At 42.8% G+C, this 22,112-nt stretch overlaps 1 protein-coding gene across 1 annotated transcript in view; it reads right to left on the bottom strand.

The window, feature by feature from the left end:
• The window catches only part of LOC126249722 (MAM and LDL-receptor class A domain-containing protein 1-like), a 426,827-nt gene that overhangs the window by 115,168 nt on the left and 289,547 nt on the right, over nucleotides 1-22,112 (bottom strand). The window contains exons 12-13 of the mRNA XM_049951403.1: nucleotides 21,878-21,986; nucleotides 1,858-2,038 (exon numbers count right to left, since the gene is read on the bottom strand). Of these exons, the coding sequence (XP_049807360.1) occupies nucleotides 1,858-2,038; nucleotides 21,878-21,986 (290 nt within the window). The remainder of the gene's footprint in view (nucleotides 1-1,857; nucleotides 2,039-21,877; nucleotides 21,987-22,112) is intronic.

The following is a 22,112-nucleotide window of genomic DNA, read 5'->3' as shown; positions in this document are numbered from 1 at the left end:
GCCTACCCTCTCTCTGACTGCCTTCTCTCCCCCGAGTCCTTTTTCTTTCCCCTCCACTACCTTCCCCAACCCTTCTGCGTCCACTCTGTCCCCCTTTTTTCTGTCCACTCCCTCTATCGGCTCCACCCCATTTTCCTCACCTCCCCCCTTTTTTCCCCCTCATCGGTCCGGGTCCTCCCCCGCCCCCATCTGCCGCCGTGTCGCCTCTGTAGTGCTGTCTAAAGTGAATGTTCAGCGTTGTGTGTCCATTATCAGTGTTGCGAACAGCCACCATACTGTCACTAGTTGTGTTTTTTATCTCGTGTGAACAGAAACCAGACTGTAGCCATGTTTTTCTACTTGTGCCTGTCTACTTACTGCGTGTCTTCATCTGGAACGTCAACGCCGTGTTTTTATATTTTAAATTCCACAACTTTCTGCCATTTTACAGTTTTTTTTACAATGTCACTGTTTTATCACCTGTTTTTATTGTTTGTTTATATTATCATTATGTTTTTCAACTTACATCTTGGCTGTAGAGCGTCCTATTACGTTGCTACCAGCGCCCTCCCCCCCCCCCCCCCCCCCCCTTACCTACACCAGAAGACATGCTCTGGGGTGCGATTTCGTGTTACAGCAGGAGCACTTTCGTGGTTATTCCACGCACCCTGACTGCAAAATTGTACGTCAGTCTGGTGATTCGTTCTTTTGTGCTGCCACTCATGAACAGAATTCCATGGTGTGTTTTCCAACAGGATAACGCTCGCCCATATACCGTTCGATCACCAGATCTGTATCCAACTGAGAACATAGGAGACGTTATCGGACGTTCACTCCATCGTTATCCACAACCAGCATTAACCGTCCCTGAATTGACAGACCAAGTGCAAACTGACATCAGACACTCGTGCAACACAATGCATGCACGATTGTGTGCTTGCATCCAACATTCTGTTGGTTATACCGGTTAACGTACCAGCATTTCACATTTGCAGTGACTTACCTCACGCTGTGATCTTGTAATGTTAATCACTTACATATGTTACCTAGACAAATGCATTCCCGAAAGTTCATTACGCTACATTAATTACTTTTTGGTGTTGCGATTTTTTACCGTCAGTGTATTTCTCAGACGAGTTTAAGGAGGCAATTAAGGACTTGGTAATGGAGGGGACCTCCATCAGCTGCAAGACGATGATGAGAACTGTGATGACTGGAGAAAATTTTTATTGTATGGAAGAAGTTTTTGTTAAATTGACCAGAAATTTTATGTAAGAATTAGTCACTTTTTCTATACGTGACAAATTATGTGGATGATTCGAACATTATGCATTTCAGTTAGATTACTAAATAACAAAAATCAGATAGCCAAACCATTAATTGAATGTGGTACTTAATATATTTGCTCAGCGTAAAGTTATATTTTTTCAATATATCCAGGGATACTAAATAGCATTTCAGTTTAGTCTGCATAACCGAAAATTATTTCACAAAAACTGTTTGAATGTAATATAATCATACTACCCTTTGATTGGGGACATTTCCCATACATTCGTGAAATAGGTCTTGCAAATGGTGCTGGGACGACGAAAATCAAAGACAGTCTTGACCGAAAAATAAATAAGCAGTTTATTAGCACCTAGTCCAAAGATTCGTTTACTCTTTTCGAACTTGAATTCAAATGTTTCAGTTGAAATGAAACGATCGTGTGGCGTTATTGGCCAGGGGTGTTCGGCCGCCTGGTACAATTAACAATGTTTTACAAATATTACATACTCCTTGTATCTACAAGTATTTTAGTGACTATTACTTTATTTTTAGTATATCGTTTTTCAGAAGTAAAATTTTAAAATTTTAAGATAAAATAGGTCTACCTACATTGTAGTTGTTAGGTTGCAGAATACGAGCTTGTGCATAATGCCATTCTGGTCCTTGGTGGTTATATAGACGCCATATTGGAAGTGTAGTAGTGCCAGACTTGTCCATGCTTCTCGTATAAACAGTTAATGCTCCCAAGCTGGGACCAGTGTTATCTATAAAAGGCTCATTCAAAACATACCTGTAGAAAAGAAAGAACAGTACTTTAGGAAGTTGTCTTAAACATTATCTTACTGCTTAATGGTGGAAATTATGTTCATTAAATGTAAACACATAACCCAAAACTGAAAACTAATGTAGTCAGAGAAACAAGAAAGTTGCTAACTGTGAAAGCTACAATATTTTACATCTACAGCAATATATGATAGTAAGTACTGCACCTTCAGTGGAAATCTGGAGTGACATTGCAGAGATAATAGCAAGTTACTGAGTTCGTTGGATTGAGAGCTGGAGGAAATACGAGGCAACAATCAAAAGAAACCACTATGGCTTCAGTTAAAGAGCAATTAGCAGAATGTCTATTACTCTACAATGAGATAGAAAATGTATGCTCCTGACTCTCACATTACAATGTGACATAAATGTGCCTGACTGTAGCAAATAATTCCTTTCAACATCTAAGTATAACACATACAGTATCTGATCAATAGTATCCAGAAAAACCGGTATAAAGAGGAATTGACAACTAAATGACAGAAGAGGCAAACCAGCCTGTATAAAAGGAGGCGAGGAGTATTCTGTTGGCCGTAGAGGAGCAGTAACAGTACATGGGTCGCTCGGGAGACTCCAGTGACTTACAGTCTGGACTAGTCACTGGATGTCGCCTCAGCAACAAGCTCACCATGGGCATTACAGTCCTTCTAAAGCTGTCCCAGTCGACTGATAGTGATATGACTGTGAAGTTGAAACGCGAAGGAACAACCGCAGCTAAACAAGACCACACAGACCTCATGTGATGCCGGACAGGTATCGACGAAAATTGCATGAAATCAGCGGAAGGAATCACACGAAAGTTCCAGTGTACTACCAGCAGTCCAACTAGCACAATGAATCTGTGTAGAGAGTTAAAACAAGTATGGTACAACTGACGCGCAGCTTCTCATAAGCCACATGTTTTTGTTGTCACTGCCAAGCCACGCTTCAGGTGGTGTGAAGTGTGACTGGAAAGAGTGATTTGGACTTATGAATCATCCTGTGACAATCCGATGCACCGGTTTGCGTTTGGCGACAATACATTACCTGCCATTATGTGTAGTGACTACAGTGAAATACGGAGTTGGCGTTAGGGTATGAGGGTGTTTTTCGTGGTTAGGGCGTGGTCCCATTACTATGCTTAAGAAAACACTAAATGCGGAAGGATGTACTGTGTACTGCGCATAGTGGAAGAACAGTTCGTAGACGGCGATTGTTTGTATACCCTGCCATAATGCATCATCTATTAGGCAGCTGTTTCTGGACAATAACAAGCCTGAAATGGACTGATCTGTCACGAAATTGGACCTGAATCCTTTGGAACACCTCTGGGATAAGTTAGAAATTCGACATCGCTCCAGACCTCAGCGTCCAACACTATTAAATTCCCTTGTTGAGGAAGAATGGGCTGCCGTTCTTCTACAGACAAATCAAGCACCTCATTGGAAGTGTCCCCAGCAGAGTTCAAGGAGTCATAAAAGCGAAGGATGGACACACCACTTTTTATTCAAAAAATGGTTCAAATGGCTCTGAGCACTATGGGACTCAACTGCTGAGGTCATTAGTCCCCTAGAACTTAGAACTAGTTAAACCTAACTAACCTAAGGACATCACAAACATCCATACCCGAGGCAGGATTCGAACCTGCGACCGTAGCGGTCTTGCGGTTCCAGACTGCAGCGCCTTTAACCGCACGGCCACTTCGGCCGGCACACCACTTTTTATTGTCCACTCACAAGTGTCCATATACTTTTGATCACATGTTGCAGGTAGTACACATGGTTGTGTCTGGTGCATATTTTTAAGAGTTCCAAGAAATGTTAGCTGTCATTTCTGGTGTGAGCTCTATATTTAACAACTGGAGACTAAATAGAGACATCTAAATTGTGAATTTCCTTATGGGAGTAGTGCAAAAGCCATTTCTAAGCAAAAATATCAGTTCTAGTGGATCGCAATCATGAAGAAATTTCGGAAACGCACCGGATCACCTGTTGATCATCTTGAACATAGGCTCCACGATGGGCAGCGGATGGCCAGGTTTTATGTCTGAGAATGAACATTGTTAGGTAATTTATGCAACTAAGATTTGATGATTCGCTAGCTTGAAGAGAGAAGTGGCCAGAAATACAAACATTTGCTCCTTCACATCCATTTACGTGTTAGAAATTCCATTGGTGCCAGAGACATTCGGATTACTATCAGCCACAACAGCGAGCGGTAAGTAATTAATCCATTTTTTATGAGTCTAGGTCTGTCACTCCTGTGCACTTTTTTCGTCAACAGTGTTGCAGATTCTTTACATCGTCGAGGTTGAGGCTGTCATAGCGCGACTCACAGAACATTAGAGTAAGTGCCGACTATCCCTTGTGGCTCTGTGATTTCGATATGACGTGTTGCTTTTATGTAATGCCTTTACCTGTCTGGGGCACCATGCACTCGCTTCTTTTCCCGCAGTCCATCTCAAATGGGCAATGCAGGGATAAAATAATTTACTTCCTCACTTCACTAATTTTAAGTTATGATTTGAATCACAGGTCAAACAGTTATTTATGTGTCAAATGTTGCCGACATGACATGACAAAATACATGAAGCTCTCTTTGAAATAAGAAAGCGAATTTGTATTATGTTTAGCACATCTAAGACCTTGTCATACTGTAGAATTGTAAATCTTCCTTTCCCTGACATAATTATAGTAACCACAGTGCACTTGGTATTCAATAACATCTGTAATAGTTTGCGATTTCAAGCCTATGCAAAATCTAGCACAATTTTTTCTTTTATTCTATCACTGTTTTCAAACTTTAGTTAAGATCCTTAAGTCGTTGAGAGTCATCAAGTGTGTTTGTCTAAGTCATTAAGTTATCAGAAGTTTTCAGTTCAGACGTCCAATGCTTTGTTTATTATCTTAATATGAGTTTTATAATTGTGCCAGACTGACATTAAATTGCGCTATAGTTGTCTCGAATATGGAAACTGGATGCGCGGGGGTTGTCTGTTTTTGATAGTGTTTCGATGTGTGTTAATCCGTAAAGTCATGTAGGTTTAGTTTCGGTGTTTTATGAGAACCTTTACGGGGTTCGTTGCTTAAATCTTGGTTTACAATGGGTGAAACTTTGTCTCTTTTCGTAGAATTTAATGAATTTTTTATGAATGAAAGGGGAGATGGTTGATTGCACTAACTGTCCTTTAGTATCTGTATTAGGGATGTATCTACCAGCTAGTGAAGTTAGCCCAGGGCTTTGTTCTGGAGCTCTTGGAGCCACCAGAGATTGGTATCATACTGCTGTACCTGGAATCCTGAGCTTGCGCCTGGGTAGCAGACTGCAGTTTGTGGTTAGCCCTTGCCCTTTATGGAGAGCATGCATATAGAATATGAGAGCACTACCTTTACTTGCAGCGTTTAATATGTCAGTTTGCAGTCCTAAATACATTGATACCTCACGCCAAAGCAAATACCAGCAGCCAGTGGAAAGTTGGCAATCTGAGACCATTGAGGTTGGTCGTGGGCTACATGGCGCGATATTTGATCACATTAATTCCGGTTCTCGAAACGTTGCATCAATGGATAATTTATCCAGAAGTAGCAGAGTACTGGGGTTCCAAGCACAATTTTGGTATCAAATTGATATGCGAATTAATTAAATTGATCAATTATTTACCCCCCACCCACTGCCTACATACCTCCACCGCCACCTCGGATGATGTCGTGTTTTCTTCAGCCGGCAAGTGGGTCCCTGACCTCTCCCTCTCCACTTCCCTCTCTCTCCCCACCTACTCTATTGGTGGGAAATTCGAATTTTGTCGGGAATTTATTTGTCCCAGGGCTGTGATGACGTCCCACCGCATCCCCCACCCGGGAATTGGCGGGAGATTAAAAATCACGATGCCCTTTCCAAGATTCAAACCCTGGCCCTTCTGGATGGAGAACCCAAGTGCACCCCCAACACATGGAAATTGTCCAGATGCAGGAGAGGAAGGTTAGGTTAGTGTACTTCATTTATCTTGGTTAGGAAACTGAAGTAAAAAAATGTGTGTGAAATCTTATGGGACTTAACTGCTAAGGTCATCAGTCCCTAAGCTTACACACTACTTAACCTAAATTATCCTAAGGACAAACACACACACCCATGCCCCAGGGAGGACTCGAACCTCCGCCGAGACCAGCCGCACAGTCCATGACTGCAGCGCGGCAGACCGCTCGGCTAATCCCGCGCGGCAAATTGAAGTAAAGATCGGTCCTAATTTCGTAATTAATCATACAGATTGGCCCTAATTACACAACTATATGCACAGCGCTACACAAGGACTTCCTAAAATAGCAATACAGCTCAATAATTGAGGATGCCATATAACTGGTGTTATCCTGTAGGGAAATAATTTCACAATACCACTCGAAACTAGTGGCAGACGCACTCAATCTCTACCCTTCAACTACAAGCTGGAGGGAACAGAGGCTGGAGTTGGAGGTACTATATTTTCTTGATGGGAAATATATTCTACTGACCAGATGCTAGTGTTGGACAGACGCCTGCTTGACAGTCACCCTGCAGCCCAGGTAATCGAAGCCGACACAAAAGGATGTAGAGCCAACTAAATAATATGAGATAAATGAAGGCTGTTCCACCCCACACGCTGCACCCTGGTCAGAGCACAGCTGCCTAGGGTGACCACATACACACATTGGATCGTCACCAAACAGCCCCCGCAATTGTTCCCCGTTTTGAATGTAAAAGTACTGTGCTGTAACAATTGTATTTAACATCAATACACCTTCTATAATCGAGCATCTGTTAAAAAGGATAACACAATCGCGACGTTAATAAACGTCCTCTTTCCACGAAAATAGGTGCACTCCACTTTCTTTTAGTTTTATGAGCGAAATTGGGATAGTTTTTATGTTCGACTGCAGGATACGATTCCCATTTCATTATTTTGCGACTTCCAACGGAACAGCACCGCCGCCAATTACAGGTGATCAAAGTTCAGAGGTCGGGCTACACACCCCCTATAGATGTCCACGCTATGTAAAATCAGGAAAAAGGACTTCCACTATTTTTCTGCTAAAACTACTGATCATAGTAGAATGTCCTCGCTATATCGAAACTTGTCATCGGAATGAAGAAAAAGCAAGAATTTAAACTCCGGAGCAAAAACATCTATGTTAAACAATTTCATACACCTTGATGGACAAATTACACGACCTGAGAGCGCATCTCGCATTCAAATCAGTGTCTCTAAATAAACGGTCATGCATGTGTGTATTACAAACATTTCAGACACGTGAAATAACATTAGAGAATACTATCTTTCACGCCATTTATTAACATGTTGGAAAAAACACAATCATTTTACATTTGACAACAACAAGATATAATTCAAGAGGATGTTGCTGTTTTGTACACTATGATAAGTCCCATTTTACCAGTGTGAAGCTATATCACACCAGCTATACGAAACAAATCCTGAGAGCCTGTCTTGTTATAGAACCTCCTATAAGATTTTACCGTATCTCCCTCTCTTCCGTTACATCGAAACCAAATACTTTCTGCATATTTACATTTGATATTTTTGCTCCATAACACCCCTCTACCGACATGTGTGTAAAGTTTCTAACCACACAATAGATTCTGACGTTCTAGTTTAGTAAGCAGTTTGATCATCACAACCTGTGTCATGCAATCTACTCACATGTCAGAAAAAACAGTATCACGTCTAGCGCCCACAACGAGCTATAATTCAGTGTCTACTTTATAATTAGAGGTCATGAAGTATGAAATAACATAGGACTTGCGGTAACACCTATTTTTAAACATGACAAGAATAATAGAAACAGTCATGATTCCACGAGAATAGATACAGCTTATTTCTATTAGGTTTATGAACAAAAACGGTGCAGTTTTGATATAACTATCTGCATCCAAGCCTTAACCAGTTACACCACTCCTTGTAATAGAAGTTCTTATTAGATTTTATCGCGCCTCCCTTTTCCGATATATCAAAAGCAGATACCGTCTGCGTGTTGACATCAAGCATATTACATATACACATGTTGCTCAAATGTAGAAGTGTGCGAGTGCTCGAATTCGCTTGCATTGATATTCAAAAATTTTTGTCGACTGTACTGGAGGAAGACCGTATCCAACAGACTATAAGTCACAAGAGGGGTTCCTGGATTATTCGTTTATAAGCAGTATAATACATTGTTTTTGAGCTGTAACACATCCAGCAGTGTATGACTATAGCTTTGTACATCACCATACACTCATATTTTTAACCATGACTTTGAGGTTTGTGTCGGGTGTTAAACCGACATTAACAGGTTTTGATCCATTGGCTCTCACAGAAAGCTGAACATCACATGCGTAAACTATGCATCTCCCACAACACACAGATTGATAGAAATGAAAAACAGAGGACATGTTCCTCATCGACAAAAATGTGGAAGACATAGCAATATATGGAAACTAGATAAGTTTGCGGCATTGTAGAGCGTTTCCAACAGCTGTGTGAAAGTGATGACCTGTACAGTTAATCTCATCTTCCACAGAGATGGGGTAGCAGATGTCTCGGTGTTTCATTTCGAATAGCGTTGTTTCCTCACTTTGCAATCATGTACATGATTCCAGAATGAAATTTTCACTCTGCAGCGGAGTGTGTGCTGATATGAAACTTCCTGGCAGATTGCCGGCCGGAGTGGCCGTGCTGTTCTAGGCGCTACAGTCTGGAGCCGAGCGACCGCTACGGTCGCAGGTTCGAATCCTGCTCGGGCATGGATGTGTGTGATGTCCTTAGGTTAGTTAGGTTTAATTAGTTCTAAGCTCTAGGCGACTGATGACCTCAGAAGTTAAGTCGCATAGTGCTCAGAGCCTTCCTGGCAGATTAAAACTGTGTGCCGGACCGAGACTCGAACTCGGGATCTTTGCCTTTCACGGGAAAGTGATCTACCAACTGAGCTACCTAAGCACGACTCACGCCCCGTCCTCACAGCTTTACTTCTGCCAGTACCTCGTCTCCTACCTTCCAAACTTTGCATAAGCTCTCCTGCGAACCTTGCAGAACTAGCACTCCTGAAAGAAAGGATATTGCGGAGACATGGCTTAGCCACAGCCTGGGGGATGTTTCCAGAACGAGATTTTCACTCTGCAGCGGAGTGTGCGCTGATATGAAACTTCCTGGAAGATTAAAACTGTGTGCCGGACCGAGACTCGAACTCGGGAACTTTGCCTTTCGCGGGCAAATGCTCTACCAACTGAGCTACCCAAGCACGACTCACGTCCCGTCCTCACAGCTTTACTTCTGCCAGTACCTCGTCTCCTACCTTCCTAACTTTACAGAAGCTCTCCTGCGAACCTTGCAGGACTAGCACTACTGAAAGAAAGGATATTGCGGAGACATGGCTTAGGTCTCCTGCAGAAGGACCATCATTCACATTTTACCACATGCCAGGAACTCAAGATGCTAGTGGATCAATTGAACCTTGCCGATACTTCAGATCATGCGTATGGTGATCGGCCTGGCTATACATATGACACCAGCCGTTCAGCGAGTCGTCTTGATCGTGACTGTGTTTCCGAACGACTCGCAACTGCCACACTTGACACTGAGTTACAGCTTACAGCCTCCTTTGAATATATTACCTACATCTGCACTGTTTCCCTCCAGTCGCAAAGGGTGTGGCGCAGTCGAGGCACTTGGAAGCTCAATGTTGCACATGTCCAGGATCCGAAATGTAGGCAGCTCATAGAGGCAACTTGGAACTTTTGCGAGAGATGTCTTCCAGCATATCCTTCGATGCTCCGGTGGTGGCTCGACTGCGCCAAATCTGCTTTGCATCGATCAATGGCAAATTATGGTAGCAACACAGTGCAGTGGGATCAACATACCATGGAATACTTTTTCACAATGTTCCACAATATTCATATGCCATGCCCTCTCTAGTTAACGACAGGTTGAAATTCAGTGAATTAAGGCGAAAATAATTTTGCTTATGCGTCACCGTCTTGAGGGAACCAAGGTACGTGCGATAGTCAAGACCGGGTACAGGGAGAACACCCGTCCATGCAAATATTATACGAGAGAAGCAGCAGCGTCGGAGAGCGCTGGTCCACGCCTTCGACAAGCCAGACGGTCGCCAATTGACGTTCCAGAAGGCTATCACAGACGCAGTGGAAAAGGACACCACAGAAATGACAAACAAGTCAAGGGATCTGGCTCGCTTTCCATTGCAGCTTTACATCGTAATCCACGACATCGTGGCTTCACGCTGGACTGAGATGCATCAAGAACTGATGACTGCTGACCTTCCGCTTCCACCTGAATTCATAGAAGGTATGCTTATCCCGGTCCCCAAGACGTCTGGGGCCTATCATATCAGTGAAACTTGAGGGAACAGTGGTATGTGCGAGAGGTCAAGACAGGGTACAGGGAGAACACATGTCCATGCATATATTATACGAGAGAAACAGCAGTGTCGGACAGTGCTGGTCCACTCCCTCGCCTCTAGTTCTCGAAAATACAAAACGAACTGCCCTTCTTTAATTTTTTTTTTCGGTTTCCTCCGTCAATCTTATCTGGTAAGCATCACATACTGCGCAGCAATACTCAAGCAGAGGACGCACAAGCATAGGATATGCAATCCCTTCAGCAGATTTGTTGCATCTGAAGCGTTCTGCCAATAAAAATAAAAAAAACGCAGTCTTTGGTTAGCCTTTCCTACAACATTTCTCTATGATGGTTCAAATTCAAGTTGCTCACTGTTGTATTCCATACGTATTTGCTTGAATAACTAAACTTTGTGTTCTGCCTTACGGCAGGTCTTGTCATGGGGAAGCCTCGTCAGAGAGGTCCACCGCATGAACGTCTAGGGAAGTGATTGCAGTGGTGGTTTCCCGTTGCCTTCCACTGATGATGATGAAATGATAAAGAGGACAACACAACACCCAGTCCCTGAGCGGAGAAAATCTCCGACCCAGCTGCGAATCGAACCCGGGCCCACTGGCGTGACAGACCGCCGCGCTGACCACTCAGCTACCGGGGCAGACTTTGCTTGAATCGACAACGTTTAATTTTGTATTGTCTATCGTGTAACTGAAAGTTAACGAACTGATTTTAATACTCATGTGGTGGTCCTCACACTTGTTATTGTCCAGAGTCAATTGCCACTTTTCACACTGCACATATATCCTGTCTAAATCATTTTGTAATCTCTGTTGATATTCTGATGATGTTACTCGATGGTAAACGACAACATCTTCGGCAAACAATCTAAGAGGCTTCTCAGATTTTCAAAAAAAAATGGTTCAAATGGCTCTGAGCACTATGGGACTTAACATCTGTGGTCATCAGTCCCCTAGAACTTAGAACTACTTAAACCTAACTAACCTAAGGACATCACACACATCCATGCCCGAGGCAGGATTCGAACCTGCGACCGTAGCAGTCCCGCGGTTCCGGACTGAGCGCCTAGAACCGCTAGACCACCGCGGCCGGCTCAGATTTTCACCTAAATCGTTCATATAGAGGGTGATTATAATTAAAGTTAAACTTTCAAAACGCTGTAGAAATAACACCACTGGTCACAATGACGTCAAATTGGAACATAATATCATCAGAGAAGGGGGAAAACGTATGGCAGAAGAAAAAAAAATAGTGTGAAAATTAATCAGTAGAAGGCGTTGTATGTGTCAGAATACGTAAATGAAAACACCTGTCATGTGCTCGACCCATTGAAGTTGGTATAAAGACGCCGGGTGCAAGTCTTTTCCTCCTTTCGCGTCTGCGACGTTCGCCATGACTGTCTCAATGCAGGATTGCGCTGTGCTTGTAAAGCTGTATTACAAGAATGATGACTGTGCACACGTCGCTCTGTAGAAGTTCCGGACACTGAAGGGTTTGCAAAAAGGCGTTGTTTCGCTGACTGCCGTGGGTCTGGAGAAAATGATTCGGAAATGCGAAAGGCAGGTTCTTTTGGTGTGCAACATGATAGAGGGAGGAAACGAATTGATTCGACGTCAGTGGAAGCAGTGGCCACAGCAGTGTGGGAGGAGACGAATGCTGGTGTAAAAACGTGTAGCGCACAGAGAATTGCCTGAACATTTGACATATCCGTGAGCACGGTGCGTAAAATGCTACGAAACATCCTTCTTTGCTATCCATTCAAAATTACCCATGTGCACGAGTTGCTTCCTGTTGACCTTCCAGCAGAAGAGACCTTTGCTTTAGAATTTTTTGCTCGCATGGAAGAGTACAATGATTGGACATGGAAGATTTTGTGGACAGACGAATCCTACTTCCATCTGTCAGGATATGTCAATACACAGAATTCTCGAATAAGGACAACGGATAATCCACACGCAAATCAACCAGAACCACTTCATCCTGAAAAGGTCACTGTGTGGTGCGAGTTTACGCCATCATTTATCATACCCCCATATTTTTTCGAAGAGGCAGGTGCTTCCGGCCCTGTTACCTGTACCGTCAGTGGTAAGCGCTATGAGTGTCTTTTGCGCAACCACGTCATTCCAGCTCTCCAACAGCGTAGATGTGTGGATGGGATCATTTTTATGCAAGATGGCGCACCTCCGCACGTTGCAAATCCAGTTAAGCAGCTGCTGAAGCGCCATTTTGGATATGCTCGAATTATCAGCCACCATTTCCCTACAGCCTGGCCGTCCCGATCAGCTGATCTTAAACCGTGTGACTTCTGGCTGTGGTGCTATCTGAAAGATGCTGTTTTCAGTGATCCGATTGCAAACTTAGCTGCATTGGAGGCATGCACTGCGCAACACATTCTGAACGTGACCCCGAAAACTCTTCAGTCAGTTGTGACACATGCTGTTTCTCGACTTCAACTTGTTGCAGAAAATGGTGGACAGCATGTTGAACACGTTCTGCGCCAGTCACATGGAAGTTAATAATCCGGTTTGATTCTGATTGATGCTTGTTATGCTGTTTTTTGCCTCAGGACAATTAAAAACCGATGTGATTGATGTTTTTTATGCTGTTTTTGGTCTCAGGACAATTAAAAACCGATTTTTCCCATCCGACGTGATGTGACCTTGCCATGGTGGATGGGCTTACGTAACTAACAGTATTACACCTGGACACCCATGCACACTGAGTAGTAGAGTTTCTTTAACGTCAAACATACGCCTTAGGCATTGCTGTATGATTCATTTGTCATTTGTAGTCGACCACTATTAAATTATGATGCATCTATTGCTACATTTTGTAACTATTTATTTTTCTTCTGCGATACGTTTCACCCCTTCTCCAATAATATTCCGTTGCAATTTGACGTCATTCTGACCAGTGGTGTTATTTCTACAGCGGTTTGAAAGTTTAACTTTAATTTTAATCACGCTGTAGATTTAGGAGCAACAGAGGGCCTATAACATTTCCTAGGGGAACGCCAGTTATCACTTCTGTTTTACTCGACGACTCTCCGTCAATTACTACGAAATGTGTCCTTTCACAGGAACTCACGAATCCAGTCGTACAACTGAGATGATGCTCCATAGGCACGCAATTCATTTAAAATCCGCTTCTGAGGAGCAGTCTCAAAAGTCTTCTGGAAATCTAGAACTATGGAAACAATGTGAGATCCTCAGTCAATAGCACTCGTTACGTCTTCGTGTGAATAAAAGGTCAGCTGTGTTTCACAAGAACGCTCGTTTTCATCGAGATATTTTATAAAGTTGAACACAGTATACACTGAAGAACCAAAGAAACTGATACACCTGCCTAATATCATGTAGGGCCCCCGGGAGCACGCAGAAGTGCCACAGCACAACGTGGCATGGACTCGACTAATGTCTGAAGTAGTGCTGGAGGGAACTGACGTCTTGACTCCTGAAGGGCTGTCCATAAATCCGTAAGAGTACGAGAGGGTGGAGATCTATTCTGAACAGCACATCGCAAGGTATCCGAGATAAGCGCAATATTGCTCATATCTGCGGAGTTTGGTGGCGAAAGTGTTTAAACTCAGGAGAGTTTGGGGTGTCGCATTCTCCTGCTGGAATTGCCCAAGTCCGTTGGAATGTACAACAGACATGAATGGATGCAGGTGATCAGACAAGATGCCTACGTATGTGCCACCTGTCAGAGTCGTATCTAGACGTATCACGGATCCCATATCACTCTAACTCCATACGCCCAACACCATTACAGAGCTTCCACCAGCTTGAACAGTCCTCTGCTGACATGCAGGGTTCATGCATTCATGAGGCTGTCTCAATACCCATACACGTCCATCGGCTCGATACAATTTGAAACGAGACTCGTCCGACAGGCAACATGTTTCCAGTCATCAACATTCGAATTTATGTTTTATAAGTTATAGAGTGCAGCAACCAGTCGTCCTTTTTAGATTTTATTATGCAAATCAAGATTTCAGCTAGTAGCTAGCCATTCTCAATGCGCTATTTTTTATTCTCAGTGCAAATGGTTCAAATGGCTCTGAGCACTATGGGACTTAACATCTATGGTCATCAGTCCCCTAGAACTTGGAACTACTTCAACCTAACTAACCTAAGGACATCACATAACACCCAGTCATCACGAGGCAGAGAAAATCCCTGACCCCGTCGGGAATCGAACCCGGGAACCCGGGCGTGGGAAGCGAGAACGCTACCGCACGACCACGAGCTGCGGACATTCTCAGTGCATGTAAGTCCCTGTTGTTCGGGCGTCAGTCACAGTTCTTTGATTCAGAGAATTGTGACTGGCGCCCGAACAACAGGGACGTACATGCATTGAGAGTAAAACATAGCGCATTGAGAATGACTAGCTACTACGAGTAGCTGAAATCTGGATTTGCATAATAAAATCTAAAAAGGACGGCTTATCGCTGCACTCTATACTTTATAAGTCACATACAGTCCCTGAATGCATCCACTTTCCGAATGGAAGGTAACCTGATGTCCAATGTATGTGTTGATGGGCCCAGGTGAGGCGTAAAGCTTTGTGACGTGTAGTCATCAATGGTACATAAGTGGGCCTTCGGCTCCGAAAGCCCATATTGATGAAGTTTCGTTGGATGTTCGCACGCTGAGACTTGTTGAACGCCCAGCATTGAAACTTGCAGCAGTTTGTGGAAGGGTTGCACCTCTGTCACGTTGAACGATTTTCTACAGTCGTCGTTGGTCCCGTGTTTGCAGGATCTTTTTCTGGGCGCGGTGATGTCGGAGATCTGATGTTTTACTGCATTCCTGATATTCACGATACACTCGTGAAAAGGTCGTACGGGAAAATCCCCACTTCATTGCTACCTCGGAGATGCTGTGTTCTGTCGCTCGTGCACTGACTGTAACACCACGTCCAACTCACTTAAATCTTGATAACACGCCATTGTACGGTAGCAGCAGGAGCCGATCTAACAACTGCGCCAGACAAAGAAAAGACTCTCCGTCCCAACAAACCTTGAAAGGCCCAACAGTACCGACCGGCCACCGTGTCATCCTCTGCCCACAGACGTCACTGGATGCGGATATGATGGGGCGTGTCTTCAGTACACCGCTCTCCCGGCCGTATTTCAGTTTACGAGACCGGAGCTGCTACTTCTCAATCAAGTAGCTCCTTAGTTTGCCTCACAAGAGCTGAGTGCACCCCGCTTGCCAACAACGCTCGGCAGACCAAAAGGTCACCCATCCAAGTGCTAGCCCAGCCCGACAGCGCTTAACCTCGGTGATCTGCAGCGCCATATTCTGCCCATTTACATATCTCTGTATTTGAATACGCATGCCTATACCAATTTCTTTGGCGCTTCAATGTATGTTCCAAAATATTATTGCAAATTGATTTCAGTGATATGGGTCTATAATTCTGCGTATTACTTCTATTTCCTTTCTTGTGTATTGATGTGATTTGTGCAGCTTTCCAAGAAAGAAAGGAAGGAAGATTAGGGTTTAACGATCCTTCGACGGAGCACAAGCTCGTATTGTTTCGAGGGTAGGGTAGGGAATCGGCCGTGCCCTTTCAAAGGAACCATGAACGATTAAGAGAAATCATGTAAATTCTAAAATTTCAACCGTCGTCCTCCCGAATGAGAGTCCAGTGGACTAAGCACTACGGAGACTCTATCCCTGTGCAACATTTCAGTCCTCAAGTACGGATCTTTCGTCGAGATAGCGGTTCATCTACATCTACATCTACATGATTACTCTGCAATTCACATTTAAGTGCTTGGCAGAGGGTTCATTGAACCACAATCATACTATCTCTCTACCATTCCAATCCCGAACAGCGCGCGGGAAAAACGAACACCTAAACCTTTCTGTTCGAACTCTGATTCTCTTATTTTATTTTGATGATCATTCCTACCTATGTAGGTTGGGCTCAACAAAATATTTTCGCATTCGGAGGAGAAAGTTGGTGACTAAAATTTCGTAAATAGATCTCGCCGCGGCGAAAAACGTCTTTGCTTTAATGACTTCCATCCCAACTCGCTTATCATATCTGCCACACTCTCTCCCCTATTACGTGATAATACAAAACGAGCTGCCCTTTTTTGCACCCTTTCGATGTCCTCCGTCAATCCCACCTGGTAAGGATCCCACACCGCGCAGCAATATTCTCACAGAGGACGAACGAGTGTAGTGTAGGCTGTCTCTTTAGTGGACTTGTTGCATCTTCTAAGTGTCCCGCCAATGAAACGCAACCTTTGGCTCGCCTTCCCCACAATATTATTTATGTGGTCTTTCCAACTGAAGTTGTTCGTAATTTTAACACCCAGGTACTTAGTTGAATTGACAGCCTTGAGAATTGTACTATTTATCGAGTAATCGAATTCCAACGGATTTCTTTTCGTTATTTAGCGTCAACTGCCACCTGCCACACCATACAGCAATCTTTTCTAAATCGCTTTGCGACTGATACTGGCCTTCGGATGACCTTACTAGACGGTAAATTACAGCATCATCTGCGAACAACCTAAAAGAACTGCTCAGATTGTCACCCAGGTCATTTATATAGATCAGGAACAGCAGAGGTCCCAGGACGCTTCCCTGGGGAACACCTGATATCACTTCAGTTTTACTCGATGATTTGCCGTCTGTTACTACGAACTGCGACCTTCCTGACAGGAAATCACGAATCCAGTCGCACACCTGAGACGATACCCCATAGGCCCGCAGCTTGATTAGAAGTCGCTTGTGAGGAACGGTGTCAGAAGCTTTCCGGAAATCTAGAAATACGGAATCAACTTGAGATCCCTGTCGATAGCGGCCATTACTTCGTGTGAATAAAGAGCTAGCTGCGTTGCACAAGAACGATGTTTTCTGAAACCATGCTGATTACGTATCAATAGATCGTTCCCTTGGAGGTGATTCATAATGTTTGAGTACAGTATATGCTCCAAAACCCTGCTGCAAACCGACGTCAATGATATAGGTCTGTAGTTCGATTACTCCTACTACCCTTCTTAAACACTGGTGCGACCTGCGCAATTTTCCAATCGGTAGGTACAGATCTATCGGTGAGAGAACGGTTGTATATGATTGCTAAGTAGAGAGCTATTGTATCAGCGTAATCTGAAAGGAACCTAATCGGTATACAATCTGGACCTGAAGACTTGCCCGTATCAATCGATTTGAGTTGCTTCGCAACCCCTAAGGCATCTGCTTCTAAGAAACTCATGCTAGCAGCTGTTCGTGTTTCAAATTCTGGAATATTCCATTCGTCTTCCCTGGTGAAGGAATTTCAGAAAACTGCGTTCATCTCCGCTTTAGCGGCACAGTCGTCGGTAACAGTACCATCGGCACTGCGCAGCGAAGGTATTGACTGCGTCTTGCCGCTTGTATATTTACATACGACCAGAATTTCTTCGGATTTTCTACCAAATTTCGAGACAATGTTTCGTTGTGGAACCTATTAAAGGCATCTCGCATTGAAGTCTGTGCCAAATTTCGTGCGTCTGTAAATTTTAGACAATCTTCGGGATTTCGCGTTCTTCTGAACTTCGCATGCTTTTTCCGTTGCCTCTGCAACAGCGTTCGGATCTTTTTTGTGTACCATGGGGGATCAGTTCCATCTCTTACCAATTTATGAGGTATGAATCTCTCAATTGCTGTTGCTACTATATCTTTGAATTTGAGCCACATCTCGTCTACATTTGCATAGTCAGTTCGGAGGGAATGTAGATTGTCTCTTAGGAAGGCTTCTAGTGACACTTTATCCGCTTTTTTAAATAAAATTACTTTGCGTTTGTTTCTGGTGGATTTGGAAGAAACGGTATTGAGCCTAGCTACAACGACCTTGTGATCACTAATCCCTGTATCAGTCATGATGCTCTCTATTAGCTCTGGATTGTTTGTGGCTAAGAGGTCAAGTGTGTTTCCGCAACCATTTACAATTCGCGTGGGTTCGTGGACTAACTGCTCGAAATAATTTTCGGAGAAAGCATTTAGGACACTCTCGGAAGATGTTTTTTGCCTACCACCGGTTTTGAACAAGTATGTTTGCCAACATATCGAAGGAAGGTTGAAGTCCCCACCAACTATAACCGTATTAGTGGGGTATTTATTTGTTACGAGACTCAAATTTTCTCTGAACTGTTCAGCAACTATATCATCGGAGTCTGGGGGTCGGTAGAAGGAGCCAATTATTAACTTAGTTCGGCTGTTAAGTATAACCTCCACCGATACCAATTCGCACGGAGTATCTACTTCGACTTCACTACAAGATAAACCACTACTGACAGACACAAACACTCCACTACCAATTCTGCCTAATCTATCTTTCCTGAACACCGTCTGAGACTTCGGAAAAACTTCTGCAGAACTTATTTCAGGCTTTAGCCAGCTTTCTGTACTTATAACGATTTCAGCTTCTGTGCTTTCTATTAGCGCTTGAAGCTCAGGGAGTTTCCCAGCACAACTACAACAATTTACAACTACAATTCCGACTGTTCCTTGATCCAAGCACGTCCTGTATTTGCCATGCACCCTTTGAGATTGCAACCCACCCCGTACTTTCCCGAGGCCTTCTAACCTAAAAAACCGCCCAGTCCACGCCACACAGCCTCCGCTACCCGTGTAGCCGCCAGCTGAGTGTAGTGAACACCTGACCTATTCAGCGGAACCCGAAACCCCACCACCCTATGGCGCAAGTCATGGATATGATTGTTAAATATGAAGCTATTAAATCAGCATACTGCGAAAGAATCCTAATTGTTATAAAATCTGGACTTCCCTTTTTTAAGTGACTGAAGTTGCTTCGTTGCAAGCCGGCCGCTGTGGTCGAGCGGTTCTAGGCGCTTCAGTCTGGAATAGCGCGACCACTACGATCACAGGTTCGAATCCTGCCTCGGGCATGGATGTGTGTGATGTCCTTAGGTTAGTTAGGTTTAAGCAGTTCTAAGTTCTATGGGACTGATGACCTCAGATGTTAAGTCCCATAGTGCTCAGAGCCATTTGAACCATTTGAGCTTCGCTGCACCGAAGATATCTACTTCCAGGTTACTCATGTTGGCAGCTGTTCTTGATTTGAATTCTCGAATAATTACTGCATCTTCTCTGGTGATCTTTTGTTGCGCTAAAATATTCCGTAATACTGTGTCTTAATTTCTCATACGTGAATATATTTTATTTTATTATCTGTTGTTTACGTTTATTTATTTATTTTTTCAGACAGTAAATGGATTATGCTTCTTCTATGTTATGTATGTTCTACTGTCAACCCGGTCTAGGGTGCCTATGGTTTGAACTTCATTCACTCTGTATTATCGACACGTTTCCCTCTTCCTTCTAAATTATTTATTTGTTGTCACATTATGACTTGAAGTATAGATTACACTTTAATTTGCAAAGCTGTTTTTCATTATACAACATATAAATGTGTAGCAACCTGTGGATCCTTAAAATCGACAAATCAAATCGCCTCGTTTCTTCTGTACTTCCTACTATCTTGCTTCATAATACGCATGATTATTGGTTGACCTGTATAATTTCTGTTTCAAATTGTTTATGCGCAATTCACATTTCCAAAACGGTCTTTATGTTATCTGGATGACGCAACAGTTATTAAAGTGTCAATATTCCGCTTTTGTTTTTAGCACTCTTTACTTTTGTTATTTTGACGATGAGCCTACATTTTAATGTAGCTGAAATCTACAATTTAAAGTATACTTCCATATTTTATAATATGAAGAAAAATAACGGAAAATTATGATTAAAATGATACTTAGTCCACCTGATTGTTTATTTGTCTTCGTCTCTGTGATTCTTTTAAAAAAGGGGGTTACTGAAGCTAATGACAACTTCTGCGGGACTCGTGTTTCATCTCTTTGTGCTAAAACGAAAAACATTAATATCTTATTTCCAAAATGTGAATAATTCACAGCTGGAATTAATGAACTCATAAAGTACATAGAGGGAATAATTTGTAGGGATTTGAAGTAAAGCGAATAGCAGATTTCCGTTCATTACTAGAATGTTGAGAGGATGCTGTCAGACCATAAAGAACCGACAGACACTTGAAGATGGACGTCAGCTATCCCGCAGGAGCCTACCTACTATCCTAATTTGAAGGAACCAGTATTACGCAAAGAATTTAGAAATGTAATATAGCCCACTAGATAACGTTCCGTAGGACTCGCTTAGACAAACTTTGATGAATTACAGATTACACAGAGACGATTATAAAGCCATATTTCCCGTATTACATACACCAATGGAACGGAAAGAAACCTCAATATCTGGTGCAATGGAAAGTAAACTCAGCTATGCATTTCACAGCGGTTTATGGAATATGGCGGTAGATAAATATGTAAAAATCCCTTCACTTCATAATGAAAACACATTTCACTTCGCTAAATCAAGCTACAGAATTACGCCATTTTCATCAATATAAGCTTGCAAATTTCCTGTTTTAGTGTCGTATTCTTTTATTCATATGAACTTTCACCTATGTAAGAAACTAGAATTTTTAAATAGCGCAAATCTCGGTAAGTACAATCGCAGAGAAATTCATTCTTACAACAGTAGTTTCTCTGAGAGAAGGAAGAGAAGAAGAAATATGGAACGATCGTAGTTACAGTGATCAATCTTTCATGAGGTTAAGATAGATCATACGCCGTCAAAAGGAAATTTTGTTGCAGAAGTGTAGAAATTGTTGGTCACATTATGGCCGAAGGCTGTGAAATCAAGAAGAGTTATGGAATTTTAGGAAGCAGTATACACCATGTAAGTGGCTCCTGTGATCGTCACTGTGTTAGCTAAAAATAGATAATGAAAGAACTGGTGAACAGTTTCTCAGAGTATGGATGAGAAAAGCTTTATTTAAAAAATTTAAGTTTTTTTAGTTTAATGAACTAGCTGTGTCGAGATAGCCGTGATGCATGTTAGGCAGAGCACTGAGTGTCTGTTTGAGAGTTGCCTGGCTTTTGTATAGGGAACGATGTATGTTAATGGGCGTTTGAATAACTACAAACACTACAAACACCTGTAGTTGTAGTGGTAACTTTCTTCAGTTTCAAGCACACACTGTAGTAAGTCCCCAATTTACTCATACAGTTTTCTTCGTTTCACCACATTTGTTTCTAACCGTAGCCTTTCTATGCCGATCTCGGATCCCTAACGTTTCGTGCCATTGAAGGTATACAGGAACACACGAGATGAGATCACAAGCCACCGCATTGCAGGTTGAGACCTCTTTGGATAGCTGCTTTGTCAGATCAGTCAACTACTAGGGTAGAAATATCTTTCTAATGTACAAACACAGAGAAAATTGAAAAGTACTATGTTGAATAGTTTAACTCTGAAATGGCAAATAAGTGAATTAAGACTAGACATGAATTGAAAGATGTTGTCATTTCTGAAGACGGGGACTTACCAAAAGGAAAGACACTGTGCGTTTTCACTTCCTTTATATTCAGGCGACAGAAACCACGCCCTACTGCCGGGACGCAAAACATTGTTCCTTGCAAGTGTCATCAAGAAGCCTGAAATAAATACAAAAAGGAGGTTGAGTAGATCAGGTAAAATGTCACATTGTTAATGCTATTTATCAAATAACCATATCATTTGCCTGTAGAATTTCACAAGACAATCAAGAAAGAAATTGTATG

Source organism: Schistocerca nitens, chromosome 3, assembly GCF_023898315.1.
Source record: "Schistocerca nitens isolate TAMUIC-IGC-003100 chromosome 3, iqSchNite1.1, whole genome shotgun sequence".
Lineage (NCBI taxonomy): Eukaryota > Metazoa > Arthropoda > Insecta > Orthoptera > Acrididae > Schistocerca > Schistocerca nitens.
The sequence above is the reverse complement of the archived record's forward strand: the minus strand, read 5'-3'. Positions and strand labels throughout refer to the sequence as shown.